Raw genomic sequence first — 24,165 nt, forward strand, 5'->3', positions numbered from 1 at the left:
TACATTGAATTCCCTTTTCTTCCAAGACTTCAAACTGTTTCATATACTGAATATTTTATAGACATTGCTACTTTTTTTCTTTTTGCATTTTAAATGTCGTAATTACATTGATTTTTATTAAGACATGTATTTTGGAATCAGGCTTTTTTGGGTTGTTGTTTTCTTAGTAGTAAATTAAGTTTAACAATATTCCATACTAATTGCTACTGAGATTCTTTTTCAAGTTATAAAATAAATAATACTGTAAGAGAACATAAATTAGTTCCAAAATCACATTCATCATGTAGTATTTGACTAGTGTAAAGATTCAAAGATTCTATGTCACTAAGAAAAACAGCATCATTATGATTCATAGTCATTAAGCCTCATGCTTGTTTTATCGATGGATTAAATTTTCAGCTTTTGATGAGTGTGTGTGTGTGTGTGTGTGTACATGTATCGTCAGTTAACAGTAAGTCTCTAGGAATGTAAGATCCAATGTTCAAAGCTAAAATTTCCCCTCCAACAGCTTCTTTCTATTTGTTCCTTATTTTTCTAAAAGGTGCCATTATCCACATCCAGTTGCTCAAGCCAGCAACTGGGCATCATCTTGACAAGTGTCTCTCCTTTATCTCCCACATCTACTCTAATGCCAGGATCTATTTATTCTGCCTTCTAAACTGCCTTCTCAGTTCTGTCCACTCATTGATCCCATAGCCGCCACCTTCATTCAAGTTACCACCATCTCTTACCTGGATTGCCACAGGGCTTCTTAACTAGTCTTCCTAGATCATTTGTACCTCCTTTCCATATGGCAACAAGAGTCTTATAATAATGCAGATCTGATCCTAGTCTGTCTCTGCATAAAGCCCATTCATCATGTCTCCTAAGATAAAGTTCAAAGCCCTTAATATGATCTATGAAACCTCATGTGGTCTTGCCCTTACTATCTTTTCACTCACCTCCTTGCCTGAGCCACATTGTTTCTGTTCATTTCTTTGAGAACCTGCTACTCAACCATTTCAGAGTCCTGGAACGTGCTGTTCTTCCCTCCCTTCTCTACACTACCGCAGTGTAAAGTCACTTCCTCATACTTCTCGGACTGAGATAGGTCACCTTGATATTCACTTCCATGTCATCTTACACTTTCCCTTCTTAACACATGTAACTCAGAATTATTTCTTCAAAGTCTGTCTTTCCCACTCAACAGGTAGATCCTAGGAGGTGAGGATCAAGTTTGAGTTGTTCATCATTTTATCCTTTTTGACATTATACTTACTTTTGACATAATGACAGAGTTCAAAAAACCCAAATAATTAAAATTTGAACACAAGTGGGTAGTGCTTATTAAAAATTTGTTTGAAAGTATCATCAACAGTCGTGTTTACTCAGGTTCAAATTGACTTGGCAATGTATGGGTACATATGGAAAGAATCTTCCAGCTGAAGAAATTTCAATATATTGGTAAGCCCTGAACAAGTGGCCTCTTTATGAGAATGTATGTGGAATGTAAAATCTAGAAGAGATTTATTTTCTTGTAGTCATGCTGCGTGTATCTAAACACATAAAAGAGGTTCCAGTATACTAACTTTACACTCACTGGAAATTTGCAGACAGATTAAGAGCAGCAAAACAGGAAGTAGACACACACCCCAAAAGTCAAGTAGATGTCATAAAGCCCAAAGCGTATGTATCCTCAAAGCCTTCACTCCAACTTTGCTTGCTCTTTACTTGTAGATAGTATCAATAAATCTATTTGCTTGGCTTTCTCATTTCTAAGGCCAAAGCCCCGAACAAGAACTGGACAGGGAAAGACGGTTGCAGGAACCCACTGTTCCCAATGGCAGTGTCGGCTGACAGCAGGGTCATCTCGCCCTCCTCCAGACTTTGGTGGGACCTTACTTGTGTGACAGCACTAACCATATGCTTTCAAAAAGTGGCATGATTATGCTTTCAAAAAGTCACTTCCCATTCTTGATCATAAGCTCTTAAGGGGAAACCTTGACTTTTTACAAGACTTTCAGAGCATCACACAAAACCATGTCATAGTTGATACTCATAATTAAAATAAAGCAAAACAACTCTGAGTCATCAAAAGAAAATTGAATTATGTTTAATATTGTTTGAGGAACCTGGAATGAAATATTATATTTTAGAAATGTTTTCATACCTAATAATGGAAATGAAAAGCTTTTCTTCTAAAAGAACTGAATACAAAGTTATTACTTCCATTTTTTAGAGCCACTTATAAACCATGGAGTGTCTCAGAGCTGAAGTTTTACTATTTACTACTCCTAATTCTATCGATGTATAGTTTGCAAACCCTTTAAACAACCTAGCTGACAGCAACCTATGAAGAAGAGAGGGTAAGTGTTCTTACTTTACAAATAAAAACGCTGAAGCTATAACATAAATTATTACCTCAAGATTACAGCTATTAAGGGCCAGAACTTTTAGTCTTTCTGGATACATTTAGCCATAAAACCAATGTAGCGCTGTGGTAAAAATCACAAGCTTTAGTGTCAGAAACATCTAGATTTGTCTTTCCTTTAGCCACATACGAACTGAGTCACAGTGGGTGATGTGCTTAATCTCTTTAGATGAGGGCAAACTGAGCAATTATTAGTCATGTGATATATCAGTTTGGCAAAGTATGAACTGCAGCCACAAGGGGGAATCTTTGAGGAATCAGCTAATGAATTCCTTTGGGTTTTGAAGCCAGAGGATCAGGTATTAAACAGAAAGACATTTCCTGGTGACACCAACCCTCTGTGTTTTAGAAAGGTATTTTTCAGTCCCTCTGACTCTCAGCTTCTCTGGGTATAACACTGGAATAACAGTAGTACCTATCTGTATCAGTCAGAATAGGTTATGTGCAGTAACAAAGAGTCCCCAAATCTCAATGATTTAAAACCAGATGTATTTCTTACTCACTCATGTCCGTTGTGGGTTGCCCAGTAGCTCTTTCACATCACCCTTATATGAGAACCTGGGATGATTGTCTTTTTATTATCTGGAAGGTTGTCATTATGGCATTATGACCATTATGGCAAGGGGAAGGGATCACAGCAAATCACACACGGGCTCTTAAAGGTTTTTGCCAGGAAAGGACATACATCTCTTCATTCACATTTGACAGACCAAGGTAAGCCACCGCTCTTGCCTAACTTCATGGGGTTGGGAAAATGAAAACCAACAGTGGGCCTGTGAGCCTGGGAAGAGAACTGAAATATTGATGAACAGCCCTAATGATCACCACCTGGCCCTAGTAGGATTGCCAGGAGGGTTAATTTAGTGAATGTAAAACACTAAGCTTAATGCCTGGTACCTTACAAGAACTAAGTAAATGTTAGGGATTGTTATGACTTACATTGGTTACAAACTTTATTCATAATGATGATTTGAACCTTATATCAGCTTGTTACATGTAGTGTGTCTTAGGAAAATAGAATTTTTGAAATAGAGCCTGTGTCTGGAAGAAAAATAGAGCTGCATGACTTCCTAACCTTGCATGAGGGAAATGTCTCAGTGTGCTACACAGACACAGCATCAGGACTCAGCTGACTTAGATGGAACAGTAGTCAGTTATTCTTTTCTGTCCAGATGGGAAATTTGTTATTTATAAACTGCTAAATAACAAAGAGGATTGGAATTATACATTTCATGTTATAGAGCCAAGTTCATTATTTTTGAGTGTCCAACCCTGTTTCTGCACGTTCCTTTGCACTGTGTTAAGCTGCAAAGCCCTGCTTATGGTTCATAGATTCTTCCAGGTTGATGGTAAGCAAGTCATACTATAGTCAAAGCCATTTAGGCAAAAATAGGTCCTCTTGGTTTTTAGAGTCCTCTTTTGTCTTCCTTCTTCCTTGGGAGGAGACATTTCTCTTGCCTTATTTTTTCACTCTTTTCCGCTAAACAGGAAAGAATCGGTCATTGGGTCATTGTGGTGGATGGTTGATTGATTACATTTTACCACAAGTGACTTCGTGTGTTAGTTGGCACTTTGATCTTAAATGTGTTATTCTGGCCTGTGAGCTTCTCTACAGTGAAGACCCTGTCATCCTTTAGCCTTGGGTCCCCAATGCCCAGAAGCATCTGGAACTTAGTTGGTCTTCATTAACCGTGAATGAAGGACAGAATGACAGTGCAACAAAGGTACAGTCCCCAATTAAAGGAATTTCAGGCATAAAGAGAGAACAAGGGGACATTTTCTCAGTGCAGGGACCCCTGCAATCCTATGCTAATTATCTTTTTCCTTTCTCCTCATTTCTTTCATCCTCATGGCTGGCAGTGACCACTGGGGAAGCAAGGAGGGGTCTCCCAGATCCTACAGCACTGCTGGACATTGTTGCCTCGAGCCATATTTCTCTAACAACAGCATTGCCTTCCCCACCTCCTTCCATCCCTGAAAAAGCGTCCTGTTTTAGAAGAATACAGTCAGCCGTCCCCTCCCCACTGTTGCATCGGAGTAAAGACTGGGTCTGTTAAGGAAATTCCTGCATCTCAGTGGCTCTCAAACTTCAGTAGCATCAGCATCACCTAGAGGGCTTGTGAAAACAGATCGCTGAGCCCATCCCCAGGGTTACTGATGCAGTAGGTGGCAGAGGGCCCATGAATCTGCATTTCTAACAAGCTCAGGGGTTATACCAATGCTGTGTTACTTTGAGCAGCACTACTCCATCTGAACTGTTCTGCTGCTCCTTCCAGAAGGAGCACCAATTTTCCAGTGCTAGTTTCTTTCTAGGTACTGGTTTTGCTTCGTTTTTCATGTTGCTTTTAAACTGGTGGAATGTTCCTAATTATTTATCTTTCTGATATCATAATACTTGTCTTCTCTTTTATGTGTCTACCCAAATGTTGTTTTGATTGTTACGGATTATGAATTCCTACGCACGGGAGCTGTCTCATCCCAGAAGACCTTGTAGAGAGAGAAAGCTGAGGGAGTTGCCTGCCCAGCGCTTATGAAGGCTGTATTTGGTCAGTAAAGGGATGGTTTCCTTGTAGCAAACATTTGGAGCCTTTAACCAACTATTTAAGAAATTCATGAGGTTTTTTCTTTTTTTATTATACTCCTGGTATCTAGCTAGTTAGCTGGTCAGCCTTTTTGAAATCATTAAAAAGGAATTACTTCAGCTATATTGGTAGGAGATAAAATTAATGTGTCTGCAGTGTTGCACAAGGAGTTTTATCATTTAGTTGACTGCTTCAAGCTTTAATTTCATGGTATTAGCTCTTAAGTTGATCTTGACGTAACAACAGAGTAATCTGACTTTTGAGAATAAAGACACACGTGGGCTTCCCTGGTGGCGCAGCGGTTGAGAGTCCGCCTGCCGATGCAGGGGACACGGGTTCGTGCCCCGGTCCGGGAGGATCCCACATGCCGCGGAGCGGCTGGGCCCGTGAGCCATGGCCGCTGAGCCTGCGCGTCCGGAGCCTGTGCCCCGCAATGGGAGAGGCCACAACAGTGAGAGGCCCGTGTACCGCAAAAAAAAAAAAAAAAAAAAAAAAGACACACGTGAGCCTGAAGAAATGAAAGTCCAGATTTTAAGCGATTTTCTGTTTGGGGTGTTTATTAATAAATGAGCAAACTAGAAATTACATTAGTTAGGCCATAAAATCAGCTCTTTTCCAAATGGCTTATCTGGGTATTTTCTTTATGTATATCTTTTCTCTGTGTATATCTCTAGTTACAACAGGGGAATTTGTGTAGCTCAATCAGTACACTATAAACAGCTGTGTACATTTTGGTGTCTGTTCTCCAGCCATGTGTGTTTGGGTGTGTGTGTGTGTGTGTGTGTGTGTGTGTGTGTGTGTGTGTATGTAAAATATAAATTTTCGAGTAAATGAGATTGCTACCACATTGTTCTTTTTATATTCAAGTAGCATATTTATTGAACATTTCTTCCTGTCATTAAATGATTTTCTAGATTTGTAAAACTGACTACATGGTATTCCTTTATTTGAGTGTATCATAATTAGTTGATCAAATCATTGTGTTAATATAATTGAAAGGAAAAAAAAACCATGTTGTCAAATTACCCTCTGGAAAGAGAGAAAAAGCTTTTGTATAAACAGTGCTAACAAAAGCCTTTTGCTAACATTTCCTTAGTTTATACTTCTCATCTGATACTTTAGGTGAAAAGTGAAATCTTTAAGCTGATTGGGTTTTAAAATATTTTCTATAAGTTTAGGGTAACAGGGGTCAGTTTTTCATATCCTTGGTTTTGGAGCAAGATGGTAAAATCTGCAGCAGTAAAAAGATAAAATACCAAAACTTATGCCTCAAAGTAATAAGATATATAAGAAGCTAAATAGATTGAGTGTTGCCATCCGTTACTTGCTTTTGGGGATATTTGATCTTTCTTTTATCTATGTATTGGGTGATGTGGTATTTGGGTATTTGTGGTATTTGGTTTTGTTTTGTTTTTTGCTTTTTTTTTTTGAGGAACTTGATTACTTCCCACATACTATCTTGAAAATTTTTATGTAAGTGGTTCTTGTAAAGGTTAGAAGCTGAACTCATTTTGTCATCACCAACCATCACAAGTTATTGAGGGCGTGGCACTACGCCATGCAATTCAGAGATGCATATGATGTTTTTCTTTAAATAATGTAGTTTTTCTTTAGTGACACCTTTGTTTTTTCTATAAATGATGTATTTTTCCTCACTACACCCTAAATTCACGATGGTAAACTCTTCTTTCTCCCCTCATCTCCTTGTTTACTCTCAACATTTCCAATCATGCCTCCTTCCCCTAATCCTATTTCTGTTAACAAGCAATACAATTGAAGGAGAAATCACATGATTTTAAGCTAAACAGACCTGGGCTTGAAATCTTGCTCTTCTACTTCCTGGCTGTGTGGTGTTGAGCAAATTACTTACCCTATCTGAGCCTCAGTGAAATGGTACAGCTTTTCCTCTCTTACAGACATTTTCTGAAGATTAAATATGATAATATGTATTAAGTTCCTAAAAAAACAAAATCAGAGCTCAATAAACACTAGTACCTTTCTCATTTTTAACTTTTTATTCTTTTCTCAATTTACATCCTCTCCCCCAAAGTCTGCAGATAAATCATTTGAACTTCTTGGCAGTTCTCTTGGAAAAGATTCAGGATAAAACTTTTTCCCTTCTTTCTGGGATTCATTAGTATTAAAAAGTCACCATTTGGGCTTCCCTGGTGGCGCAGTGGTTGAGAGTCCGCCTGCCGATGCAGGGGACACGGGTTCATGTCCCGGTCCGGGAAGATCCCACATGCCGCGGAGCGGCTGGGCCCGTGAGCCATGGCCGCTGAGCCTGCGCGTCCGGAGCCGGTGCTCCGCAATGGGAGAGGCCACAACAGTGAGAGGCCCGCGTACCGCAAAAACGAAAAAAAAAAACCCTCAGATTGAAGTCACGTGAATTTATAGGAAAGCTCACCCTTGGCATAAACTCATCTTAAATAAGCCCAGGGTTGTTAATGCCTTGAAGAAAAGTTCAATGTAAATATACCTTCTTTAGCTTCCGATTAAGCAGGGGAAAGGCACGTATGAGGTAATCCTTGAGTGCAAGGGTGGTCTCCTTCCTGCCCCTCCATCCAGCTCCTGCCATAAGGCCCTGCCCAGACAGACCCTCCCACTGGGATGACTCATGGGTCTCTGTAGACACTGGGCTGTGCTGCACACAAAGGATGAAACAGGGTAAATGGAGGGGACAGACAGAGATTTCACTGCAGAGCATGAAAATTAAATAAAATTCAGTCTTGCTCCCTCATCTTTACGAGGCGATAAATATAAATCAGGCTAAGTGGAAGACCCCTTTCCAGAGCCCCAGCCCAGTTTCCCCCTCATAATGAAGCTGAAGATCTCTGTCCAGACTTGGTGACTGCATGCTCTATGAGAATAATAATTTTGAAGTTGCCAGATAATCTCCACAAGAAAGCCATTTGCATAATTGAATCAAAGTTGGAAGGTGAGAGTAACCAAAGGCTCTCAGCAAGGACTGAGCTCTGGGGAAAGAAATCAAGCCACACCCCCTCTGAAAGCCAGAAGGGAGTTGTGTGAATAGGTCGGGATGACCCAGGCACAGAGAAAGCTGATCAATCCTGATGAAAGATTTGCTTTACAATATACAGCATTATCTTTGAGCATGTTCTAGATTATAAATTGTTTAAAGGCAGATACCAATTCTTAATTCATGCTTTATGTTGCCTTGCACCCAGTAAATGCAAGCGTTGCCCGGGTAGGTAAGAATTGTTTCCTATGCTTCAAGATTATGATGTACCATAAGTAAATATTTCATTCCTGAATTTCTGGTTTAGTCTGGTTAGTGATTTTCGCCATTTCCTATTTTTTTCAAGTTCTGCATTTTTGCCTCAAAGGCTACATTACACCTGTTTTTAAATTAGCAAGTCCACCGAATTACCCAAATGTCTATTGGGTTGGTCTACTTTTTAATCTTATTTGACAAGTTACAGCATCCTTTTTTTTGCTCTGTATTTAATTAAGAGTCCCAAAATGGAAATGAAATAAAAGCAGTGCACGCTCCTTGCAAAAACGTGAATAATTTGGATATGTAGAAAGTGAGCGTTCTGTTAGGTAGCCCCCGCACTCCCACTCTTCAAACATAAGCACCGTTAACAGTGAGGTTGCCTCCTGCGTTACTTCAGTGCATATTCAAACACGTCTGTATGTTTGACACCAACAGGCCTGGACTCTTATTTCTGTTGTAAAATCTCAAAAATATGATGTGAAAAATTTTCTTTATTGGTCTATATCAATCATTTTTGATATCTGCATAATATTCTATTATACAGATGCAGCACAATCTTCTGTTGATGAACCTTAGTTATTTCCAAGCTGTTGCCATTACTGTAGCACTGAATGCATGATTTTATGTGTACTTCTGCAAGTCTTTCTAAAGGATGTCTTCATAGAAGTGAAATGGGGGGTGTGGCAAGGGGAATGGACAGTTAAACTTTGGAAAGTCATTCCCAAATTAACCTCAAAAAAGTACCAATTTGTCCTCTCATTGCCAGCTTATTAGAGTTTCTTTTCTTACACTTCACCAATAAGGGGCATAATCAATCCCTCTTTTTTTCATTTGTGTCAATTAGTAAGTGAAGTTGTAACTTTACTTTTGATATGGCTTTAGTTTGCATTTCTTTGCTTGCTACTGAGTTGCCCTTTTCATTTGTTAGCTGGACATTTGTATTTTTTTCTTCTGTGAATTGACTATTAATGTCTTTTGTCCATTTTTCTCTTGGATTGCTATCTCTCACAGGAAATTACCAATGAAGCAAACCATTCTAAAGTATAACTGATATTTGAAGCTGAAAATATCTTAGCCATGCTCCCCAAATACCCTACCCTTGTAGAAAGTCGTAATGTGCCTGTGTAATGTTTTTAGAAACACAGTTTTATCCCCTGTTGATGTTAGGTTAGGTCTCTCTTGAATCATTTTTACTGCTAAGCATTCTTTCCAGTCTTTTTCATATTGCTGACATTTCATACAGTCTATCATTCTTCTCAACTTTTCCCTTTTAGCTAATATATTTATTTAGAGTCAGGATTTGTAGAAGATTCAGTCATGCCAGCAAACCCAGGAGGACAATTCCTGTCCTTATATAAATGTTTCTTTAAAAGAAGAGATGAAAAGAAGTAAGGACCTTTAAGGAAATATACAGGAGTTGTTCATGCTTTCAGATAGTTAATGTTTGCACTAATAACCCATAATTTTCTCCCCCAATACGTTTCTCCATCTTGTCCTCCACTTTTCCCACCTTTCCCTCTTCCTTCTTTTCTGCCCTTTGCCCATTTTCTCTGTTGTCCTCTCCCTCAGCAGCTCTGAATCAGTTAATTTTGTCTCCTGGAATTCTAGGTAAAAAGTCTTAGTTAAAACAGGCATTGATTGGTACTTTTTCAGGGGTGAAACAGTAGGCATTCCCATTCAATAGGAGCGAGGCAAGGATGTCCATGTCATTCCTGTTGTGTACTTGTTTACCTTTGCTCTCTGGGTAGTGGGGGATAGTTAGATAATAGCAATTGTAGGTTTAAAATTGGGAAAGGGGGGCTTCCCTGGTGGCGCAGTGGTTAAGAGTCCGCCTGCTGATGCAGGGGTCGTGGGTTCGTGCCCCGGTCCAGGAAGATCCCACATGCCACGGAGCGGCTGGGCCTGTGAGCCATGGCCGCTGAGCCTGCACGTCCGGAGCCTGTGCTCTGCAACGTTAGAGGCCACAACAGTGAGAGGCCCGGTACCGCAAAAAAAAAAAAAAAATGGGAAAGGGGAGGCAAAAATATACCTGGATGACATAATTATATTTCTAGAACTAAGAGAATGAACTGAAAAGTTTTTTATTTAAGTGAGCGAGTTCAGTAAAGTAGCTTAGTACTAAATTAATGTACAAAAATCAGTAGCCTTCCTACATCCAAACAACAATCACTTGAAGATAGAAATGATACTGACAGAAAACACACCAATGTGCAATAGAAACCCAGTGACAAAATACCCAAGAAATAAAAAGTAACACAAATTAAGAAAGATCTATGTTTAAAAAAACTATAAAATAAAACCTTTTAGATAAAATGCTGCTGTGGTACAACAACGCCAAGTTTCCCTATAGTTATGTAGAAATTTAGCATGATCCCAATAAAAATACTAACCGGATTTTTAAAAATCAAATTCTAAAGTTCGTAGGCAACATAAAATGTGTAACAATAGACAAGAAACTTTTGGCAAAGGAGAATGAGAATGGGCTAATCTTATCAGATATTCAAATATGTATTTTAATACAAATGGTAATTAAATGAGTTTGGTTCTGGCAAACTAATAGACTGATTAATGGAACAGAGTGGTAAGTCTTTTTTTTTTTGAATTTTATTTTATTTATTTTTTTATACAGCAGGTTCTTATTATTTATCCATTTTATACATATTAATGTATATATGTCATTCTCTTAATATTGATCCTTATGCACATGAGATTTGGTATATAGTACTGATATATGAAAGTAGTACGTAATGGAAGTAGCATTTCAAATCGAGAAAGGAGTGACTGATTACCTGTGAACAAAGTAGATCCCTATCTCAGTTCTTACACAAAAAGGAAAATTTTTAATATAATCTAACATTGAAGAAGGTCTTTCTAATGATTATATGAGGCCATCAATCAACATACTGATAAGGTTAACCACATACAATTGGAATCTTCAGTTTGGTTAAAGATACAATGAAAAAAAGTAAAAATATAAATTGAATATGTTTGCCAGGCATATCACTACCAGAGAGCTGATTTCTTCAGTATATAAACAACTTGTATAAATCAATTGTGAAAAACCAAATGAGAAAATATTCTCCCCCCTCTCTGGAAATAGCTAGGAGAAATCCAACACTCTGCTTACCTCTGGGAAAGGGAACTAGAGAAAACAGGGGTGGGAGAGACTTCTTCACTTTGTACTGTTGGGTTTTTACCTTGAGCACAAGTAATTCCCAAATAGAGAAGATAAGAAAAACACAGACTGGCCAACAAATACTTTTTTTTAAACTGGAAGCCTAAAAATATGTTTTCCTCAATTCCCCTTGCTGCCACTAACCTGTACAAATAGGAGAAGAGAGGGAAGAAAATGAAAATAAAAATAGTTACATGCATCCCCACTGCCTCCTGTATTGTTTTTTCAATACGTTTACCAATAGTAGAGTTTCTCTAAAGGACCTGTGGCACATGTACCCTAGATGCTAAGGGACTTCTGTATTTCCAAGCTTAATAGATTCTTTTTGAGTGCGAGCTGTGGAGTCTGGTCTTGCCATCCCTCACAAGGCCTCTCTTCATACCACTTTCTATTTTGCCTGAAAGGCAATCCTGCTCAGAATTTACTTATGGGGAAAAAATGTAAATTCTCTAGATGGACTTTGAACTATTTCCTAATGTTTTTCTAGGGTTTTAAAAATGCTATGTAGCTTAGAGCTACTAAGCTACAGTTGGAAAACTTTATAAGAAATTTGATGTACTACCGTACTGTTAGTATGGATTAAAAGATGACATGGCTCACTGCTGATTCAGATGGTGTTTTTGCTCTGGTGAGAGGTGGTTCCTTCTTTACAGTAGAGAGGAAGGTAAGACCTTTTGCATCCTTAACGGTGTTGGCACAGCTGTGTTCCATGCAAAACTGACAGACGTATACAAGATATTGGCTAGAAAGTGGAGCAACTGGGATTGAAACTTCCTACTGCCCTCCAGCTTTTTCCCTTGTCCTATAGGAATGTCAGCATGTATTTGGATTTTCCAGACATTTAAAATCACTGGAAAGGACATTACTACTTTTTAGAGTCTCACTTTCCAATATCGTCTTCAAAAACATGGTCACCCTACCTGTAAGTGAAGTTACGAAATATGTTCTTCTGCGGAGCAGGGATCTATATAAAAAGTCCAATTTGTGATTTTAAATACTTCAGCTCTTTATGCAGGAATATCTCAGCTAATTTCCTGCATCTTAGTAAATTTGTTATTTCTTTAGTGATAGCTTCTTTACACCAATTTCAAGTCGACTTCCTGTCAGGAAACAAAGTGAACAGGGAGTGTGACAATCCTTCTAAGGACTTGTCCAGATTTGAAGAATTGGGATCCAGGGCGGGGAGTATATTTCTACTTTGGGGAAAGAGGTTCTGATTTCTTCTGTTCCTGTGGAAAATGTCTCCCACTGGCTCTCAGCAGAGTTTTTTCTAACAGCTCATTATGGATCTGTTATTTGGCCTCCTGAAGATTTTTGTGTTCCATGGGCTTCCTGGCTTTTAGCCCTTGGAAAGAAATTGTTCCACGTCATTGTTACACAGCTCATAATTGGTTTAGGCCCATATTTTATAGTTTGTCAGGCTGGCAGGTTATGAAAGCATCAGTAACAAAAAACATATATAGATTTCCAAGTGCATTTTCCATTCCTAGCATTTCTGCATGTTTAGGAGGTACTTGACCATAAAATGATATTTTATCTTTAATGACTGGGTATCATGCTGCTAATTATCAAAAAATTCTGTATTTCCCTTTAGTTCTAGCATTCACGTGGAAGTAGAGCTATACTAAGTATTAAGAAACCGTTCTCTCCATGGTAGGCCAGCAAAGGTCTTCAGAATGTACATAAAATCATAGCTTAAACTTTTTGTCACAAAATTCGCATATTGTAAATTTTCACTTTATGTCACCCTTTCAGCATCTTCTCTAGTTCTCATATCCCCAACCCATATTCTTCATTTTCAGTCTGTTTTATGTCCAGGTGTCCCAATGGAAACAGAATGGTGCTTGCAGAATTCATCAGATTACTCAGGCATACGATTTAATTGCATCACTAAGTAAAAACAGCAGATGAGCTGGTTTGGGTTTTTCTACCTTGTTTTTATTATTGCTATTATTTTTTGACAGAGACAAGTCTCCAAATCTCAACAAATAGAATGAATTGAAAAGAAAATCATGCTTTATTCTTTCTGTAACATATTTCCCACCTGTCTCTCTCTTACAAACACTCAACTCTTCTTTGCAACCACCAAATTATTAATGCTTCTGCCACTAAAATACACAGATGCCACTCAGATAGTTTTTGACTCTAAATCCCAGGACAAACTTGCAGTCATAATTTCCTTCCCATGTACAGTGACCCATCATTAATTATTTAACTCAATATATTAAAATATATTTTTAGTTTGCCTACCTGAGCAATTAAAGGGTTAATAATAATAAACAATGAAGAGTTAATAGCTATTGTTTATTGAGGAATTACTGTAAAGTGTAATAGTGAACACTTTATATGCTTCATTTTATCCTCAAGAAGACCTTAAAATCAGACACAGCTGACATCACTGATGTAGACCTTAGTTCCCAGACACTGAGCTGTGCTTTGCATTTATCATTTCCTTTGCTTTACAACAACCTTATTGATACTATCCTCGTTTTACAGATGAGGAAACTGAGGCTCCAAAGGTTGAGCCAGTTTTTCAAGGATGGCTATTAAGTGGTGTGTAGGGATTCAAGTCCCCCCAGGTCTTCTGCCCCCAGTGTACTGTATCCTCTGTATTAAAGACGGGTTTTGCCATTTTATACATGAAGGAACTGAGAGGAGAAAAGTTTAAAACAACACGCCCAAGGTTGCATGGCTATCAAGTGATGGAGCAAGGGTGTGAACCCCTGTCTTTCTGATTTCAAGGCCCATGTGCAAAACCATTATGCTACACATTAAAAAATGATTTCTATTCTATTCTTATTTTTTAAACTTTAATATGATTGAGCTATCTGTCACCCATAGGCATTTTCTCTTTCAGCTCTGGTAAAGATATAGATTAGAAATCCTCCTCTAAAAGTTTAAAATGTCTCTACAGGGAAGGAAGTCCTAAAACTGTTCTAGCTTGAACAGAAAATATTTCCATCTGTCACATCTGTGGATACCACATGGGGTTTTAATATAATGCTTTTGTTTGGTTCTGAAGGCATAGATTAATTTTCACCTCCTTTTGGCAGATAGCTTCACTGTCTGGCAACTTTTTAAACCTCGAGATTAGAATAAAAATTCAAAGTATACATAAGACAATATCAAATATATTTAAAATAATAGGCACACTTCAGCTGAGAAGATGAAGAAAAACTGTAGGGCGAGGACTCTCGTGGAACAGTGAGGAACGAGAATGACTTAGAATCTGCATGGCAAACTCCTACTGATACACCAGGTCTCCATGACTTGCTGCTGTTTCTTGGAAGCTTCCCTTGATTCCTCCAGATGGTGTGGAAGAGCATTCTCTAATATAGCTCCATCAGAGCAATTCATTCATTCTACTTTAAACGTGTACTTTGCTTTCCCACTGGACCCCATACTCCTTGAAATCAAGGATCGGGTGTCGTTATCTTTGTGTCCCTAGTTACTAGCATATTTCAGTCATAGTCAAGCCTTCATCAAGGCAGTTCACAGTCAACAAATAAACTTGCTGAGCACTTAACTACATTCCAGGCACTGAGCGAGGCATTGGAAGATAGCATGAAAAATAATACAAAGAGGAATATCTAACCAAGAATGAACATTGGCCTGGGAGTCTGAAAACTTAAATTCCAATCCTATTCTTTCTGCTGATTCATTGTTAGATCTTAGACAACATTCCTGTTTTTAGCTGGCTAAAAGGAATGGCTGGATTCAAAGTCTTCTAAAGCTTTCAACTCTGCAAGTCTATTTACTTACCATTACCTTAGATATGGGCATGTGAATGCATTTAGAATCACATCTGGTGTATAACAGGCTCACGTGTGGTGAGAATAGCAGGTCAGTGTGGTCAGAAGAAGACTTAAGTGTACAGAAATAAACTTCCATGGGGCTGTGAATATTCAAAACTTGTATGGATTAGGGCTGTGAAAAGCGAATTCCAGAATGTGCTTAAACTTGTAAAAAGGGTAAAGGACAACAACAATAAGACTTTTAGAAGTATAATCAGAGCAAGAATAGGAGAGGATACACCTGACAGTTAGATGCGATGGTGTAGTGTTGATACGTGATACACAGGCAGAAATCCTCCTAGTCAAGGAGAAAGAGCTTTCAGCTGAAAGGTGTACAATAAACATGGTCCAGAGGAGAGATGAGCCCAAGGTAGACGAGTAGATGTTAAGTGTGCTTGAAAGAATGCAAGAGTCTGCGTCTGTAGTGAGAAAGGTAGCAAATGAAATTGAATTCCTACTGATGATTTCTGAGCTCTTCGATGAGTGGGTACGATGGCAAAGGCCTGGAGATAGCCCAACAGGATCCTGGTTTGCACAGTGAAGAAGCAGGTGTGTTGTGTGAAATTTAAGCTGCTGATCTTTATAGCTGTTGCTAGAAAGATTGTAGCTGATTTATGAACACTGAGAATGAAAAATAGGACAATTGATATGTAGCTAAAAACCCGAACTAATTTTTTTGTTTTGTATTGTTAACAGAAGAATATCTGTCTTTTAGCTTGGCGTTTGACAAAACCATGATATCTCTTTGGAGAATACGGAGACACTGAGTGTAGCTGACCCTCTCGTTAGGCTAGTTGAATGACCCCCTCAAAAAAATAGCTGCTAATCATTATATTCTTTAGGCCAGGACACATATTTTGAGCCCTATATCTACTACAATACCAGATATCAGTTTTTACTGATTACGTGAATGAATATTTACATAAATTAACAATGTCCACCTAGGAGGCGGTCTCTAGGGGAATACCACAGGGCTTTCTTCAAGTTTCAGAAGTTTGGGTGAAGCCTTGGATCCAGAGAGACTGATAAACAAAAACTCTGTGCCCAAGTTAACAAAATGAAATTGAGTGTAGAAAAATTCTTCACTTGGATTTTTAAGGAAATAATGCCCAGCCCTACCCTACCCAGGATGGTAGAGTAAGGAGGGGAGTCCGGGTGGAGAGTGGTCTGTTCTGAGTCTGCACCTTCATATGCTGAAGGTGATCTAGACAGATGTGAGAGGCCAGTGCTCACCCAAGGATGGGTCTTCACCCTCATCTACTCCCCATGAAATGGAAATGGAAGTCAGTTGGTTCATAGTCACAGTTTTAAAGGCACAAAGCATTCTTTAGGGTCTGGTGTTCTGGCAGAAACAGGAATCAAAATAAGAAAACGGACAGGGAAAGAAGACCTCAAGCAAAAGCAAATTCAGAGCAAATTTAGAGGCCCGTCCCCGTCTCAAATTCTGTAAGAGCATACGCTCTGGAGCCACCTCTGAGCTGTGTGACCTTAGGCAAGTCACCTAAACTCTCTGAGCCTCAGTTTTATCATCTGCAAAATAGAGATCATAATGATCGTAATGATTGTGTCCACCTCCAGAATTGCTGTGAGAATAAATATGTTCTTATACCTAAAACACTTCGAGTGGTGCCTATGAGCACTGTGTGTTAGCTATTATTACAATTATTGTTATTATTAAAACTTAGAAGGATGCTATGATTTGTTACAATAAGAAAACTGTAGTAAACGGGGTCCCTATACTCCAATCCCTTCACCACCAGCAAAAAAAGAAAAGTCATAAAAGTGTAGGATGGAAGAGATGTGGCTTTGCGGCATAAATAAAGAAGACTTAAGCTGTTTTTGCATGTACTGAACACATTGGACCAAGCTGACATTGCAGTTTGAAGATGCTGAGGCCTGTGCATTCACTGCCTCTAGGTTTTATAGTTTCACTAAGTTTCTTATTGCAAAGCTGCCTTTAGCATCCTCATGCTATTTCCCAATATCAGTCCCTCATTACGGCTTTCATCTACAAGTTGAGATTCATTTTCCTAAGATGGCAACAACTGTGTTTTGCATCTTCCTCCAACTCCACTGAGTGTGAGTGTAGCATTCAAGCATTCGGGAATGACTCTTACTCCCTCCCAAGACCTGGCCCTCCCCCTCCCTCTCTAGCCTTGCCTGGTTCCCTCCCTCAGTGCCGCGCTGGGTGCCAAAGGCTGGGCAGAGCTCTGTTCCCCAGCCTTTCTTTTTCTTGACCTTACCCGAAGTACCATTCACGTGATGTTTTTACTGTGATAAATGTTAGAATGCTCTCGCCTGCATGAAGCCTGTTGTCAAGGTCCTCCCTGATTGAAACTTGTATTCTAGGGGTTACCACCTTATGTTTTATGTAGGTGTATGAGCCCCTTCATTAGCTTGCAAGCTCTTTGAAGCAGGGACTGAGTTTGCGCACTTTTGCTTTGCCAACTCAGGGTCAGTTTGGGGTCCTGAATCCCAAGAGAGGCTCACGTAGTGTTGAATTGCCTGGATTGGAATTGAGGGAGGACAGACACCCACCCTGAGCTTGCCGATCCTTGGGCGTGTTGGTGCCCCTGTCCGGCTGGCCAGGGCGGACTGGCTGAAGAAGCTGTGTGAGCCTCTGTCTCCCCCTCATTCTCATCTCGATTTATCAACTCCTCCAGGAATCTTTCCTCCCTTCACTCACACTCTTAAACGGCCCTTGCTTTTTCTTCCTGTCTCTTCTGACTGGCTTTGCTTGCTTACAGAAGAGCCCAGTCACTCACTGCACTTTTCCACCTTCTCTCCTCATCTGTATTTCTCAAACTATTTTTTTTCTCTTCCAGCCCCTTTTTCTCTATCAGCTTCAGGAATAGAAAATGGCATCACTAGCAGAAAATGTTTTCCCAAGTTGGGAAGGACTGGGAATGTGTATGGAATGGGAATTCACCGAGGCTGCTTTTAAACCAGATGCGAGTCTTTTGCCCTTGTTTTCATTCTATTCAGAAAGAGTTTAGAAAAAATTCTTATCCTGCCATTATGGAAATAATTGAGTTAGATGGCTCCTATGTAATCTAAGCATTTTTTTCAAGAGCTCGAAACTGTTTTTGGTTCAAGAAAACGTAGGTTGACACTAAGCTTTGTTTTAGCCAAGGTTTGGCAAAGGTTCTAAGCTACGGTATGTATACTTTGATAAATTTCACAGACTAGAGCTATGGGTTATAATATGGTTTGTTCTTCCAATATTCAACTAACTTTAATCTAACTTACAATTCCAACGAAGGCTGGATTTACTCACCAGCCAGTTCAGCTAGCTAAAACTATAGATACCATCCACGACCCTGTTATTTAAGGACAATTCAAAAATCATAAATAGAAATTCAAAGGGAGAGCTTGATTTTGCAAGACAGAATTCGATGCTATGAAGCAACCCTCTCAGAACTTTGCCAGAGACCTTGTGGGTCTTAAAATATTCTCTGTTTTCTACCAGCCAGATTTGGCCGCCTGAGAGCTATTCATCACAAATGATGACAACCATTTTACCAAGTCACAAAATGTTGCTGTTTATTTTGGTATTAAATTTGTTCAAATTTTTAACTAGGAAAGTTAGTATAGTAATATTATGATTATATAGCAAATCTCAGGAAAAGTATTACTCCCTTACTGAGCATTTTAGCAAATATCTCTTGACACTAGCTATGTGTAAGGTATTATATTAAATATTTCTGATAATAATAATGTGGATTGAACTGGATGTTTGACCACAAGAAGTGGAAGAACTAAGACATTATAATATGGTGAGTGCCATAGAACACTTGCTAAAGTGTTCTGAGGAATGAACGCGTGTAGGAGTTTGCTTAGTGAGTCAGAGAAGGCTTTACAAAGGAAGTGGAATATCAGCTTCAGTGATTAGCCAGATGATAATATGTGAAATATGTGAAAAGGGGGATCTAGACAGATGAAACATTATTAACGGAGTCTCAGAAATGGTATAGTATGGAGTACAGGCAATACGGTTGCGTTTTAGTTTTTGTAAATGAAAGAGAGCAGCTGGAGATGAAGCTAAAGGCAGTAGTTGAATTCATGGGTTTGAAATCCCAGATTAAAACTTTGGTAGGTAGTGGAGAATATTTTATCCATTCTTCCACTCTTTAAACAACTTTGGAACTGTATTTTAGGATAATTAATCTGCCCTCAGCGTGTGAGCTTGATTGTGGAGGAAGAGAAATGGAGTTTGGAAGACCAGTTGGGAAGTTATTATAATGGCCTAGTAAGAGTTCATAAGACCTGCACTAGGCTGGGAAGAGCAGGATTGGAATGAAGGGGTAGAACTGAGAGACATTCTATAGTGAACATTTCTAGGAGTTAGAACCTGATTGGAAGATGAGAGGAAGAAGGAAGGGAGGAGTTAAAGGTAACTATGGAGAGTCAAGCCTGAGAACTGAGAGCATTGAAAAAGTCAGACAAGTCAAGTAGTATGGGTGGAAGGTGAGTCCAGCTCTGTGTGCTGTGGGATGGAAGGTGAGTTCAGCTTTGCTAGAGGAGCATCAATGTACATATATATGTCCCCCAGTGGAGAGCTGGAAATGTGAAATTGAAACTCAGGCTACAGTTTGAAATACAGACTTGGGACTCATTAGCTTAAAGGAAATGGTGGAAAGCGTGGGAGGGAAAATGAATACCAAGGGGGAGCATAAAGAGAAGATGGCCAAGGACAGGACACTGGAGGGAAGGTGGTCTACTTGTAGGTGAGAGAAGATGAGCCAGAATCGAAATAGTCAGTGAGGTCAGGGAAGAGGCAGAAGACTTAGTAGCATAAAAAGCTGGACAAGAGAGAGTTTCAAGAAAGGAAGGGTCAGGTAATATCCATGGAAAGAGAGAAGTGAGGAAGATGAGAATTGAGCAGGAAAAATTAAACGTGGTAGGTAAGTGTTCATTGGTGACCTTCACAAGAATGGTCTTAGAACTGTGAGTTGCTGGAATGTATTCTATTTGTAAATCTAGAGTTTGTTTGGGGCCTATTAAGTGTTCTGGATTTTTCTGTTTCTTTAAAATAACAGATAATGAAGGATGATGTGTGTGTGTGAGAGAGAGACAGAGAGAGAGAGAGAGACAGAGATAGAGAATATGTGTATCTTGTGACCAAGGAACTGTTTTATATGATAAGTGATAAAATTATTTAAGTAAAATATACCTTGAGCTCACATTTCATTAATAATAGAAACACTAATTCAGCCAAAAAAGGAAATCTCCAGAATTTTACATTAGTCAATAAACAAAACTTCTACCCAAATTAAAGCCTTATTCCTCGGCCCCATTGCATTACATGAAGCAATAACAACAATATACAGCGTTGGCCAAAACGTTCGCTCGGGTTTTTCCATAACGTCTTATATAAACAAGTGCTGAACTGCTGTGCATACCTCAGAACATACTTAAGACTGTCGTCTTTTTCTCTTCTTTTCAGCATAAAAGACTGAACTATGATAGCAACTGGTGGAGTGATAACAGGCCTGGCCGCCTTGAAGAGGCAAGACTCCGCCAGATCACAGCATCATGTCAACCTCAGCCCGTCGCCTGCCGCCCAGGAGAAGAAACCGGCCAGGCGTCGACCTCGGGCCGATGTCGTGGTTGTTCGCGGCAAAATCCGGCTTTATTCCCCATCTGGTTTCTTCCTCATTTTAGGAGTCCTTATCTCCATTGTAGGAATCGCAATGGCAGTCCTTGGATATTGGCCTCAAAAAGAACGTTTTATCGATGCTGAGACGACATTGTCAACAAACGAAACTCAGGTCATCCGGAGCCAAGGTGGTGTGGTGGTTCGCTTCTTTGAGCAGCATTTGCATTCTGATAACATGAAAATGCTTGGCCCTTTCACAATGGGGATTGGCATTTTCATTTTCATTTGTGCTAACGCCATTCTTCACGAGAACCGTGACAAAGAAACAAAAGTCATACACATGAGGGATATCTATTCCACAGTCATCGACATCCACACGCTAAGAATCAAGGAGCAAAAGCATATGAATGGCATCTACCCTGGTCTAATGGGGGAAACGGAAGTAAAACAGAATGGGAACTCCTGTGCCTCGAGACTGGCAGCAAATACCATTGCTTCTTTTTCAGGTTTTAGGAGCAGTTTTCGGATGGACAGCTCTGTGGAGGAGGACGAGCTGGTGAGAAATGAAAGTAAGAGTTTTGGACATCTTATGCCACCTTTGCTCTCTGACAGCTCTAACTCTGTTTGTGGCCTCTATCCACCTCCTTCCCAGACAACTGATGATAAGACCAGTGGCCCTAAGAAATGTGAAACCAAGTCAATTGTGTCATCGTCCATCAGTACTTTTACATTGCCCGTGATCAAACTTAATAATTGCGTTATTGATGAGCCCAGTATAGATAACATCACTGAGGATGCTGACAACCTCAAAAGTAGGTCGAGGAATTTGTCAATGGACTCCCTTATGGTCCCTTTGCCCAATACCAGTCAGTCCTTCCAGCCAGTCAGTATGATGCTCCCAAGGAATAATTCCGTTGGGGAGTCACTGTCAAGTCAGTACAAGTCCTCTGTGGCCCTTGGACCTGGGGCTGGACAGCTCTTGTCTCCTGGGGATGCTAGAAGACAGTTTGGGTCCAACACATCCTTGCATTTGCTCTCGTCACACTCGAAATCCTTAGACTTAGACCGGGGTCACTCCACCTTAACCGTTCAGGCAGAACAACGGAAACATCCAAGCTGGCCTCGGTTGGATCGAAGCAACAGCAAAGGATACATGAAACTAGAGAACAAAGAGGACCCGATGGAGAGGCTGCTTGTACCCCAGGCTGCAGTCAAGAAAGACTTTACCAATAAGGAGAAGCTTCTTATGATTTCAAGGTCTCACAACAATTTGAGTTTCGAACATGATGAGTTTTTGAGTAACAACTTGAAGCGGGGAACTTCTGAAACAAGGTTTTAATGTTGAAAAAAGATCTTATTTTACAAGGCTCTATATTCTAAACCTATTTTCACCAGTGTTCCCTTGTTAAAGCCTTGGTTATAAGCCTTTTTAATCAAATGGTTTGTAGTGTATTAGACCTGGCTGCTTAATTCTGTAATGGAGATGGTTATATGTTTGGATTACTTAGGATTGCAGTACTCTATATTACTGCATATGAATTTATTTTTTTCCGTTCCCTTGAGCGCATGGGTTCTTTCATTAATATGAATACAAAATACTTCCATCCAAATTAAAGTTCCTATTCTTTACTTTAAAGTTCTTTCACGGATGGTCATATTCATGGAGCAAAGTGTCCAGTTTAGAAGAGGCAGGGTACCAAAGTGTAGACTAGAAGTGCCAAATTCAATGCTAATCTTAGGTGTTATTTTCTGAAAATTTGCTTTTATATAGGATTGGTTAAATTATTTAAAAGGAAAAAGATCTAGCTTCTGTGCAAGCTAATAATGTGAATTGGGTAAATTGGCTTAGTACTGAGTAGCTAATTGACAAGAATTGGTTGAGTTTGGTTGTGACTAGTACCCTGAGCTCTAGGTAGGCAGTATTTTTTTCAACATCAGTTCTATTTTAGTGATATTTTATTAAGAAACCATGTATTCAAGAGCCATGGCTGAGAATGCCAGATATTCTTAGGGGTAAATATCAAAATGCTCAGCTATAACTTTAGATATTCAGAATCAAAATTTCTTTGCAACTGACTTGAAAAATGAATGAACCAATTTAGTGTTTAGACGTGCTATCTTGAAATAATTATATATATGAAGAAAAGATTGACTAATGAATAAAAATACATGCTAGTTAATGCTAACTAGTCTCAGTACCTTTTCCTAGCCATCTCTCTTATCATCTAATATCTACTCACTCCCACATCCTTGTTTTCCCCCAATATCTTTTAGATCCTGTTATTTGGAAGATAATCAGCTAACCTTGACATTTCTTTTATCTTTGCATATCACTAAGTTGGTGGTTGAAGAAGATTTAGTCCTTGATACATTGCCTTGAAATTTACCTTATGCTAGAAAGCCTTATGGTAACTCCGAAGACTTTCTTATGGTGTAATAGATATTTTGGATTGCAGTTCTCAGTTATTGAAGATAATAAATATTAAAATGGATTTTCCATCAGAAAATTTTCATGTTTTCCATTAAGGTAACCTAATTTTAAAAAATTGTTTGACGGAACACTCAGGAAATTTTACAAGTTTTTCCCAATGCATACACATTTCTGAACATCAGTATTGCAGTTGTTGTGGAAGAGGAGAAGGAAGATATCTTTGTATTTGTAGCTCCCCACAATTCCACCTTGTATTAGCATCACGAGCTTCCTTGGACTGAGGCACAGTGTTACTTGTTAGAACATCAAGCCTGTGTACTGTAATGGAGTGGGCTTAATACTTTACGATAAAGCATTTAATAAACCTCCAGTCTTAATACTAGTGTGTGTTCTTCATACATTTCTATTATTTTTTGAATAAAATACATTTCTGTTCAAAGTACCATTTTTCAAACTTTCAGATACGTTGTACTGAAGGTGCTTGATACCCTAGCATCTGCATTGGGTGCTCTGGCTTTTTTCTTTTGCTTCTATTAGGTTAAAGAGCTAGGTCCATCCACCTGTTGTATTAAGCTATTTTCATATTTTGTTATTTGGATGTGATGGTTAATTTTATGTGTCAAGTTGACTGGGCTAAGGGATGTCCAGATTTCTAGGTGTGTCTGTTAGGGTGTCTCCCGAAGAGACTAGCATTTCAGTTGGTAGACTGAGTAAAGATAATTGCCCTCGCCGATGCAGGTGGATCTAATCCAATCCACCGAAGGCCTGAACAGGACAAAAAGGCAGAGGAAGGATGAATTCCCTCCCTCTACTTGAGCTGGGGCATCCACTTTCTCCTGCCCTAGGACATCAGTGCTCCTGGTCTTCAGGCCTTTGGACTCAGACTGGGACTTATGCCATTGGCTCCCTTGGTTTTTTGGTCTTCGAGTTTGGGCT

General features: G+C 39.3%; 1 protein-coding gene across 3 annotated transcripts in view; it reads left to right on the forward strand.

The window, feature by feature from the left end:
* Nucleotides 1-23,606, forward strand: part of TMEM200A (transmembrane protein 200A) — a 72,765-nt gene extending 49,159 nt beyond the window's left edge. For 2 of the 3 annotated variants that reach the window (XM_073789587.1, XM_033867710.2), the window contains exon 3: nt 20,646-23,606. In XM_073789587.1, coding sequence (XP_073645688.1) covers nt 20,662-22,137 — 1,476 coding nt within the window. In that variant the 5' untranslated portion in view covers nt 20,646-20,661 and the 3' untranslated portion in view covers nt 22,138-23,606. Of the gene's footprint in view, nt 1-4,031; nt 4,957-20,645 lie in introns of those variants that run through there. The other variant, XM_073789588.1, reaches the window with a different exon arrangement.
* The last annotated feature ends 559 nt before the right edge of the window (nt 23,607-24,165 follow it).

This window comes from Tursiops truncatus, chromosome 12 (genome assembly GCF_011762595.2).
Source record: "Tursiops truncatus isolate mTurTru1 chromosome 12, mTurTru1.mat.Y, whole genome shotgun sequence".
Classification (NCBI taxonomy): Eukaryota; Metazoa; Chordata; class Mammalia; order Artiodactyla; family Delphinidae; genus Tursiops; species Tursiops truncatus.